The sequence below is a fragment of the Dunckerocampus dactyliophorus genome, chromosome 17 (genome assembly GCF_027744805.1).
Source record: "Dunckerocampus dactyliophorus isolate RoL2022-P2 chromosome 17, RoL_Ddac_1.1, whole genome shotgun sequence".
NCBI lineage: Eukaryota > Metazoa > Chordata > Actinopteri > Syngnathiformes > Syngnathidae > Dunckerocampus > Dunckerocampus dactyliophorus.
In genome coordinates, this window is record NC_072835.1 from 13,996,546 (window position 1) to 14,007,177 (window position 10,632).

Consider the following 10,632-nt stretch of genomic DNA (forward strand, 5'->3'; position numbering starts at 1 on the left):
TGGTCCCTAAAAAAGACGCAGCCCTCTTGTTATTTAGAGGATCTTTGACTAGCATTTTTGTAATAGGTACTTATAAACAGCAGATTGCTTCTGATATATAGACGATCTTTGACTAGCATTTTTGTAGTGCTTCCTTAAAACCAGTAGAGCTCTCCTGCTATATTGAGGCTCTTTGACCAGCTTTTGTGCAATAGGCCCCTCCTGTCATATAAAGGATCTTTGACTAATGTATTTGCAGTAGGTCCTTCAAAACAGCAGAGCACTCCTGTTAAATAGAGGATCTGTGACTAGTGTTTTTGTAGTAGGTCCTTTAAAAACAACAGAGTGCTCCTACCTTTTTAAGGATCTTTGACTAGTGCAAACATATCTCTTGTGTTATGAATAGTGATGAAAATGTCCCCCAGAACAAATTACTGCACAAGACCCCACTGAGGCCCCCCACAAGTTCCCCGTATGTCCTCTAGGTGGGGGTAAAAGCACCTTTCAGTCATGAAAGTCAAAGGTTAAAAGTGTTTTTAAGTTTTTCATTTCAAGTCATGCACAAGTGCGACTACTGTCTCTATGCACAATATATAACTGTGTTTTAATGTTCAATAAATAAAAATGGCATCCACAAGACAACATGATGCTGCATGCGGTGACAATCAGGCCAACGCCTGAACATGTCTCCTCAGCAGCAGGCATGTATGGGCATTGTCCGCAGTGTTTAAATAAAGCTACAAACAAAAGAAGAAGAAGAAAAAAAGTGTCACATCAAAACAAAGGAGGAAATTCTGGGAAATTTAGGTTGCCTCATAAAGTGCACGTCATTTCCTCCAATGACCAATGTGCGGTTTGGGCTCTTTAAAAAAAAAAAAAGTTAAAGGAGTGCGATTATGACAAGTCTGTGCATTAGGAGGAGAATGAGTGGACATGTGAGGAGTAGTATGCTTTGGACACGTCTGAAGAACCCAGCAACAAGTAAGTTGGAATACATTCCTTGTAGTCAAAGATACTTGGTGATGCTGCTTTAAACACAAGCTGTATTGCTGACCTACTCCTTTCTGTCCAGCATTGCTCGCTCTCCTGCTGCTCCTGGTGGCCCAATCCTCAAAAACAGCAAGCAGCAAAAGCCAGCCGTGTGGAGGTTTCCTGCAGCAGACCTTGAGGCTAACCAGACTCATCCAGAAAGAATCCGTGGAGCTCATCAAAACATATGTGAGTATGTTTGGACATAGTCTATTCTTCTGGGATCTTATTGGTGTTTTCACAAATCAAACACACGAGTACGGACATACTCTACTCTTTTGTAACGTTATTGCTGGTTTTCTTTCTTACAGAAAGCCTCCCAAGGAGAAATGTCCCACCTCTTCTGCAAGATGTCCATCCCTAACGTTCCTGAGCCCAACATCTCCGGCCTAGAGCCCTCAGAGAGGATGGAGAGCATCCACCGGAACCTGCAGGCCTTCTCCCCTCACCTGAGGCGGGTGTACGAGCAGCAAACGGACCTGCAGCCTCCCGACAGTTTGCTTCTGGTCCAGCTGGGAATCGTGGGCACATACAGCAGGAACCTGGAGGCGCTCATGCAAGCCTTCTACCGGAAAGCCTTCCCAAACCTCCAGGATTGGCCGGCAGGGGCACCCACCTCCTTGCCCCCTCCGCAGAACATCTTCCAGCAGAAGGTTTATGGATGTGTAGTGTTGAAGACCTACAAGGAGTTCCTGTTGAATGTTAGCAGGGAATTGAGGACCATCAAAGGCAAAGTGTGCAGAGGGAGGAGGAATTTACTATGAGACTTAAGAGGAACTGTGAGTACGAGACGGTGCCTCAGCCTATTTATACTATTTAATATTTATTTTCTTATGTATTTCTGAGCACACAGCACCCAAAAGCACCTAAAATATGTTCAACATTGTGTTGGGGTGTTTAAAAGTACTTATTGCATCAATAATGTACATGCCTGGCAGCACAAAACATCAATAAACAAAAATAAGAACATAAAGGTTGGGGTGTTTTTTTGCTGTCATGTGTTACAATGCGCATCACAAAGGCTTAAAAAGAAAAATCAGGAAGCAGCCGAGACGCTGACTGTGTGATGTGAGCTGCCATACGGTGATGCATGGCTTCACGTTCTGTCTAGTCGGTCACACGGCCACGCTGCGTCTGGCTCGGGTGAAAAAAGCTTTGAATTTGGCAGACTGGCTGCTAACACGTCACCGGTCACTTCATTAGGTACACCGGCACAATTAGTGACGTAGTGTCACACGGCATCATACTGGGAACTGCCCCTTCAACATGTCAGCTTGATTATGACATAACAGTGTGTACTTATTCATTTCAGCAATATCCATGAAAGGCCACTAGGTGACAGTATCACCCAGGAAACACCTTGGTGAGTAGTTTGACTTTATTCTGGTTTTATTTAGATGCGTTTTACAGCGGTTATTTTGTCCTTGCACATGTAGGAAAGCGAAGAATGTTAGCCACATTGCTTGTATCTGTTTAATGTGCTCAAAAACATGTTTCAAAAATATTAACATAATGGATAAACAAATACATTAAAGTTAATATTTTTTGGATTAAACCGACATCAACTGAATATTTTTCAGACTTAAAAAAAACCCCATTTATTTCTTTATTTTTTTTACTTATAAAAAATCTGTTTTATTATTTAAAAAAATATACAGTGGTGTGATCGAGTGTTTGCCCCCTTCCTGATTTCTTCTTTTTTTGTCACGCTTAATTGTTCAGATCATCAAACTAATTAAAACATTAGTCAATGACAACACAACTGAACACAAAATGCAGTTTTTAAATGAAACTTTTTATTATTAAGGGAGAATAAAAAATCCAAACCTACAGTACATGGCCGTGTGTGGAAACGTGCCCCCTAAACCTAATAACTGGTTGGGCCAGCCTGAGCAACAACAACTGCAATCAAGCGTTTGCGATAACTTTCAATGAGTCTCTTACAGCGCTGTGGAGGAATTTTTTGCCCACTCATCTTTGCAGAATTGTTGTAATTCAGCCACATTGGAGGGTTGTCCTGCATGAACCACCTTTTTAAGGTCATGCCACAGCAGCTCAATAGGATTCAGGTCAGGACTTTGACTAGGCCACTCCAAAGTCTTCATTTTCTTTTTCTTCAGCCATTCAGAGGTGGACTTGCTGCTGAAGAACCCAAGTTTGTTTCAGCCTGAGATCACAAACAGATGGCCGGACATTCTCCTTCAGGATTTTTTGGTAGACAGCAGAATTGATGGTTCCATTTATCACAGCAAGTCTTCCAGGTCCTGAAGCAGCAAAACAGCCCCTGACCATCACACTACCACCACCATATTTTACTGTCAGTGTGATGTTCTTACTTTTACACCAGATGTAATGGGACACACACCTTCCAAAAAGTTCAACTTTTGTCTCGTCAGACAACAGGGTATTTTTTCAAAGGTCTTGGGGATGATCAAGCTGTTTTCTGGCTAAATTGAGACGAGCCTTACTGTTCTTTTTGTTCAGCAATGGTTTTTCATTTTGGAACTCTGCCATGCAGGCCGTTTTTGCCCAGTGCTTTTCTTATGGTGGAGTCATGAACACTGACCATAACTGAGGAAAGTGAGGCCTGCAGTTCTTTGGATGTTATTGTGGGGTCTTTTGTGACCTCTTGGATGAGTCGTTGCTGCGCCCTTGGGGTCATTTTGGTTGGCCGGCCAATCCTGGGAAGGTTAATCACTGTTCTTTTTCTTTTTTTTGAGCTATTTGTGGATAATGGCTCTCACTGTGGCTTGCTGGAGCTTTAGAAATGGCTTTATTAGCTTTTCCAGACTGATAGATGTCAGTTCATCATACTCGCGGTAATACCACTCATCTTCCACGACGGAGCGCCGTGGCCGTCTCGTTTATGTTTGTGTGTGTGTTTTAAATCTACCGCTAGTGCTCAACATGTTAACATTTTTTTTAAATGAATTTTAATTTAATCAAGATATTACTTAACAGAATAATTAATTTACAATGAACTGATCTCTATATTTTTGTAGTTAGTTGCTGGCTACTAAAGAAATATTTAAATATAAATATTGTTCCATCAATATTCCTCCCCTCAATCAAAAATGGTTGGATCTCTGTGCAGCAGGTGTACCGGCTTTATACACTCCTGATCAAAATTTGAACACCAATTGAAAAATTGCAAGAATTTATATTTTGCATTGTGGGATCTTGACGAGGTTCTACGGAGAGCTTCAAAATGCAAAAGGAAGAAATGGGAGTAAGACAAAAAATATTTGAGTAAGTAATTTATTGCAAACGAGCGGTGAAATAGCCTGTTCATCAGCTGAGCCATAGCTCAAAAAATACTTAAATCCCAATAAAATAGAAATAACATTTTCAAAAAAAGGACTCAGTAATGAGTGTCTGCAGCATTCTTGGTAATCACCTCAAAAATAGGTTTGGGCATGTTAGATGCCCTCCATCCCTCCCCAAATATTCTCATTTGGATCTCGATCAGGGGAACACACAGGATGGTTCAAAAGAGTGAGGTTATTCTTCTCAGAGAAGTCCAACCACACAGACGAGGGCCTTCAGTCATGAGGGATGCCCCCTGCAACATCTCCACATAGCCAGGTGCGGTTTGACGCCCCTGCACAACCTCAAATTTTGATCAGGAATGTATAGATCACAGATCCCCATAACATTTGTTCAATACATGTACAGTATATGTAAACGGGGCCCTTTTGGCTCACAAGCTGTCTGGAAAGTGGAAGTAGGACTCATGAATCAAGTTCCCTTTAATAACTCATCTCCTTTTATTTGACGGACAAACAAAGAGGGCAAAAGTCAGTTTTGTGTGCCACGTTTGCTCTTGTTTAACCTCCAAAAAACAGTGGAAAAGGTCTTTAACTGGAATGTGGCTTAAAACTAGATGACACATGCAAGTCGTCTTAGCTGGACAGACGGGAAGAGAACCGCAGAAATGAGCAATGTGGGTTAAAGGTCAAGGAAAAGACAGCATTCTTTTCGGTGTACCTGATGTTGTGGAAAATGACTGCACATTCGCAACATTGGAAGAATGCCTTTATTGGAATACAGCCAGTTCATTATTACATGCAGTGCAGGTGTCGTCCTGTAGAGGGCAGCAAACAACTGCTCTCTATCCAGACCAGTCTAAAAGGCTGCATTCACATTCATGTGGTTAAATAAAGTAAAATCTGTGGTTAAGACCTATCAAACACACAGCACAGAATATCTAAACACACAAAAATAACAATAAATAGAGTGCAATAAAATAAAATAATACACTTGATCAATAAACAACAACAAACGTTGTTTATAGTTCGGATTTTTTGACATGAAATTGTATGACGTCCCCATCAGCATTGTAGTCCAATAACAGTGACTTACCCCCCCAGCAGATGCGAGCGTCTTCGTCACATACACATGAACGCATCTCCCGCAGGAATACAGAGGGAGACAAATATAACGCCGAGCGTTTTGTGAGGTCAGATTTTTTTGAGAAGGCATTTTTGTCATGCAAATGTATTAATCTTTTGAACACAGTCTTTACTTAATTGTCCCCAGCAACTAAGTGGAACTACGTTCTTCATCACGGAAATCTGACCAGAACTGGACTTAGGAGACCGAGTGGGGGGTAAGTCTCTGTTATTGGACTACAACGCTGATGTGGATGTCATACAACTTCATGTCAAAAAATCCAAACTATCCCTTTAAGACTTTATGTAAGACAAATAATGAAAATGCAGCTGTGGTATATTTTGCAGACGGCCTGAGTTTATTGTATCCGATGAGATATAATGTTAGCATGTTGCGGGGTGGAACAAAACAAACAAAACAAAACCTTGTTCTTATCAAAAATACAGCTGAATGACAATTGAGTGTACTTTAAGACAACCATGTCATCCCTGGTGAATAATTGATACTTGTTAAAAATGATTTGCATGTAGAGTCACACATGCATCTGTGATTATTGCTTCAACAGCCAGCATGTTATTTGTTTGCACCTAGAATATAGACAAATAGTATCATATAGGAATTTGCATAGTTACTCAAAAGCAGTATTGCTCAACGCATACATATGGCGAAGGGAAGATGTATTTTCCTCCTTATTAGGACGTCAGACGTCACTTGCAGAGAGTCGTCGTGTCCACATTCAAAAAACGCACGTTCATCTTCGCCTCAATCTCGAAGCCGTTCAACAGCTGCAAAAGGCATACACAAAAGTTTAGAGACAGCTTCTCATTTAAATGCGTGAGCATGCCCCCCCAAACTTTTGACAGGTAGGGTAGACCACTAAATCTCAAACTGCGGTGCAAGTACCACTGATGGTAGGCCGGCTCCATCTAATAAACTTTTTTATGTTATTACAAAATAATCATTCTAATACAAATATGTTAACAAAAGATTTGCTGACATGTACTTGCAATGAACACCACATATTAAAACGACATTAAAAAGCTAAACCATGGTGGTAAGTGGAGGTAACTAAATCGAACAACCCACCTTGAGGAAGTGCTCAAACGTGATGCCCTCATAGAACTCGTCAGGTTCCTGCGAGGCCACAAGCGACAGTTAACTCAGGCTAAATATGAAGCGCCATCAATTAGCAAACCTACCATGTGACCCATTGAGATACCGGCCACCTCCAACATGGCGGCATCGGCGATGCTTTTGGCCGTTTCCTTGCCGATGGCCCCGCTGCGAGATAGAAGCTCCTCCACCACCTGGTCCACCAAAAATAACATTATTTATCACATCAGCCTATCACGTGAGAGCTTGGTTCAGCGAGCATCAAAGTATTAACACTTGCATTTGGCTTTTTATTTAGCTTTATTTTCCATCCATCCGTTTTCTACACCGCTTAACCCGACTAGGGTCGCGGGCGTATGCCGAAGCCCATCCCAGCTGACTTCAGGCGAGAGGCGGGGTACACCCTGGATTGGTCGCCAGCCAATCGCAGGGCACATATCGACAAACAACCATTCACACTCACATTCATACCTATGGACAATTTAGAATGAACCTAACATGCATGTTTTTGGAATTCATGCACAGGTTTTCTATGTTGTAACTACGAAAATATTCCATTTATTAATATTGAATCCTACTTCGCAGAAATACGCTTTCGCACGTCTGGAACCAATTAACTGCGATAAACAAGGGGGACGACTGTAGTCATTAGACATTTTACAAGATTAAGAATGTTTAAAAATTACTTTAAAGCTGCCCGGAAAGTTAATAAAGTTTTTTTTTTTTTAATATATCCATGACTTCCTGTGGTACAAAAAAACAGTTTCAAAATGTCTAGTCTCACATGTCTGTATTCCTCCAGCGTTATTGTCCCATCGTTGTCCGTGTCGTGCATGTTGAATAAAACTGCAGACAAAACAAATAAGACATTTCAGTAGAGATGTACAAAGATAAATAAAAATGGAGCATTGTGATTGGTTGACAGGTTGCTAGGCGCACATCGCAGTTTCTCCCTCCTGACACTGTCCCGCTCCTCGTCCGTCATGCTGAGCGAAGGCGGCTTGAAATGGGACATGATGACCACAAACTCCTCCAGGTGGATCTCTTCCACCGAGCCCTCACCAGGTGGCACGAAGTTCCTGCAAGTAGAGGAGGACATCATAAATGTTGTAAATCCAGTCACGCTAACAGATAACTTAATCCTTTGTCATGCTCGGCATCACAACTGCACCTCCTGTCGAAGAAGGCCTCTATAATCTGTGTACGGATGGGATTCCATGCCAGATCTGGGATGGCGTTGAAGTGCTCCCTCCTGGGGAAGGAAAAAAAAACAATCAACAGCACGTTCATTTCCTATTAGACCTTCCTGCTGCTGCTGCTGTATTGTCACACAACCACGCGTGACACCTGAAGCCTGTCAGGCAAGTTTCTCCTGCCAATGTGCAGGATTTGCATAGAACAGCAGCAAGAAATCAAATAAAATCAAGGAGGAGGCTGAATAAAGACCAAAAGTACCGCAGGGTGTCTTCGTTGTGGCTCAACTGCTTGAATCTTTTGTGCAGAACTCCAATCTGCTCACAGGAGACTGCAAAGCACATGCAGAAATGTATTTAAACATGTAAAACACCTTTAGTTTGTGCCCAAGGAGCTACTGGTGGAATTATCTGTCACGGTGTGTCCAATGTTTTATTTACTGCAACACCGCGAGGTAAGTTACACCGCTTTTAACTCGCAATATGAATTATTAATCACTAAAGCACCGTGGCCACTTCATTAGCTCAAATTCTATAGCTCTGCCTCTACAATTAAAATAATATAACAACAATAATAACATGTACAATAGTATCATAAAGTGATAATAATACTTAGTTTTGATGATAGGTAGATTTCATCTTGACTAATTTTTGCAGTGGGTCCTTAATGAGTAACATATAGAAGATCTTTGACACACGTAAACATTTTGCATCTGTTTTAATTTATGACTTTAGGACTATATAAGCCATTTTGTGAGGTAAAATATTTAAGGTATGCAGAGCCCTGACTTGACAATACACAAAATAAGAAAAACAGTGAAGGAAACCGCTTGCCACCGTTGCCCTTAGCTTTCTAAAAATGTAGCACCAAAAACTACCTCGTTGAATAGCCTGCATCATGGAGTTTATTATTCTGCTTTGCAGTGGTGTAAACTGCACTGACAGCGGTTTCTAATGTTTTCGGCACCCAATTTAATTACATTAGATGCCCCAAATATGAGAATCAATCAAAACCGAGCACTGCTATCTTTTTAAAATGTTATTATAATGTGCATGTGTAACTAATGAAGCGGCCAGCGAGTGTCTGACACAATACACCACCTTAAAACCCACACAACATCATCAAGTACACTTAAATAAATCATGTTTTAGTGTTGTAAGCATACTCACAGCCCGTCTTTTCCGCCAGTTGTCTGTATTCTGCAGGACCAGATAAAGACTGCCAAGCACCCATGTTTAAGATTAAAGAAAGTCCTTCCCGGGACGGTCCACTGGACCAGGACAGGTAGATAGTGGGACCTGTCAACTATCGAGTAGAGGAGCAGGAAAGGAAGCCACGCTCAGGTGTTGGGAATCATCTGAACACTTGACACACACCACAACAGCCTTCATCTCCGCAGAGAGAAAACATTACACTTCCGCAACCAAGGCCGGTGACGTCACGGAGCAAGGCCACACCTTCGATCGTTACAGTATATCGATTTTAATTTGAAAACGTTTAAATCTTGTGTCATTTTTTTCATTTCCGTGTCTTTTTTTTTGCAGTGCTCCTTTTAAGTAAATAAATATTAACTCATACGCTCTTGAGGCTTACTTTCTAATTTGTTGCATATTTTCCTTTTTGCATTTAAAAAAAATCCAGTTCAGTTCCATTTATTTTTTATTTCTCTCAGTGTGAGTGTGTGTTTTTTTTTACAACATCAAAACCTCAGGCAAGCAAAAACTAATCCAACAAGCCAGAACATGAAGCTAGGACCTAATTAGTTACAGGTGTGTGAAATGGAGGCAGAAAAGAACCTGATTGGTTGATATATCGGAAGTAAGCAAACAAGAATGCCCTGTGCGGAAATAACAGCAATGACATGCAAACCAATCATAGAAGCAATGAAAGGGAAGGAAGTCAAGTAAAAAAAAAAAGGTAAAGTAAGCAAGAGCATATTGTACTTGTGTATGCTTTCTTACATATTATTTCAAAATGTATGTCAATAGAAACCGTCTCCACCATGCTGTAGCAATATTGAATCCTTCACTTGTAGTCCTTCAAAAACACTGAAAACCTCAGATTAAATTCAGTACAAAATCTTTTTCACATTCCTCAAAACATTAACTAGCTGATGATAATCATATTAAACATACAGTACAATAGCCAGGGAGCTATCTTTGTTATTGAGACCAAAGAACATGTCTAAAAATGCCTGCCAATTTGTGGTCTACAATGATAGTTTTATTGTGTTTTTATCACGTAAACCAGGGGTGTCAAACTCGTGCCATGGAGGGCTGAGACACTGCAGGTTTTCTTTCCAGCCAGTCACTAAAGCAGGTGATTTTAATGATCAACACCTTCAGTTTGAGTGAAGGAGCTCATCAATTAAATTACCTGCTGAAGAAACTGGTTGGAGAGAAAACCTGCAGCGTCTCGGCCCTCCATGGGACGAGTTTGACACATGTGACGTAATCAAACCTGCTACAGCTTCTCTTCATGGCCCTGTGGCGAAATACCTTTTGTTGAACAGGGTGTGGACTTGAATGTGCGAACATTTTGCAACATGTTCCAACAATGCTTAAAAAAGACATCACAAAGACTGGCACATCAAGTTGTTGTTAAGCCACATGGTGGTGGTATTTCATCAAAAAAAACAACCCACTGCTGATGAGTGTCATTTTGTTTCTTTGGAAGTTCGACTTCAATAAGTGCGAGAATGAAGGTTGAGATGTTGTATATGCGTGATGTGTGTCCATAAAAGTGTAGTTTGTGCTGTGTGTAAGACAGTTATTGTGTTGTGATGACACAAATGATACAGTACACATGTTTTTCTGTCATTGGCTTGTGGTTATGTGTTTTAGATAATAGTCTTTTTAAAGAAACCATATGTAAAAAATTGTGCCTGACTTATTTAAATGGTACACTCAACCAAAAGGAGAGTCA

General features: G+C 40.9%; 2 protein-coding genes across 3 annotated transcripts; one reads left to right on the forward strand and one right to left on the reverse strand.

Moving 5' to 3' along the window:
* The first annotated feature begins 495 nt into the window (after positions 1-495).
* Positions 496-2,373, forward strand: m17 (IL-6 subfamily cytokine M17). Of its 2 annotated transcripts, XM_054757421.1 has the most exons (4): positions 496-960; positions 1,052-1,197; positions 1,320-1,787; positions 2,321-2,373. In XM_054757421.1, the coding sequence occupies exons 1-3, from the start codon at positions 876-878 to the stop codon at positions 1,770-1,772; spliced, it is 684 nt and encodes a 227-aa protein (XP_054613396.1). In that variant the 5' UTR covers positions 496-875; the 3' UTR covers positions 1,773-1,787; positions 2,321-2,373. The 2 variants fall into 2 exon arrangements, with proteins under 2 accessions (XP_054613396.1, XP_054613395.1); XM_054757420.1 differs by lacking the exon at positions 2,321-2,373 and having other exon boundaries at positions 1,320-1,865.
* A 2,637-nt stretch (positions 2,374-5,010) lies between these two features.
* On the reverse strand, positions 5,011-9,142 carry tescb (tescalcin b). Its single transcript, XM_054757142.1, has 8 exons — positions 8,877-9,142; positions 7,969-8,038; positions 7,685-7,765; positions 7,453-7,592; positions 7,298-7,359; positions 6,600-6,707; positions 6,487-6,534; positions 5,011-6,185 (listed from the first exon to the last, which is right to left on the reverse strand). Exons 1-8 carry the CDS (start codon positions 8,938-8,940, stop codon positions 6,108-6,110), a joined length of 651 nt encoding a protein of 216 aa, XP_054613117.1. The 5' UTR covers positions 8,941-9,142; the 3' UTR covers positions 5,011-6,107.
* Positions 9,143-10,632: the final 1,490 nt, after the last annotated feature.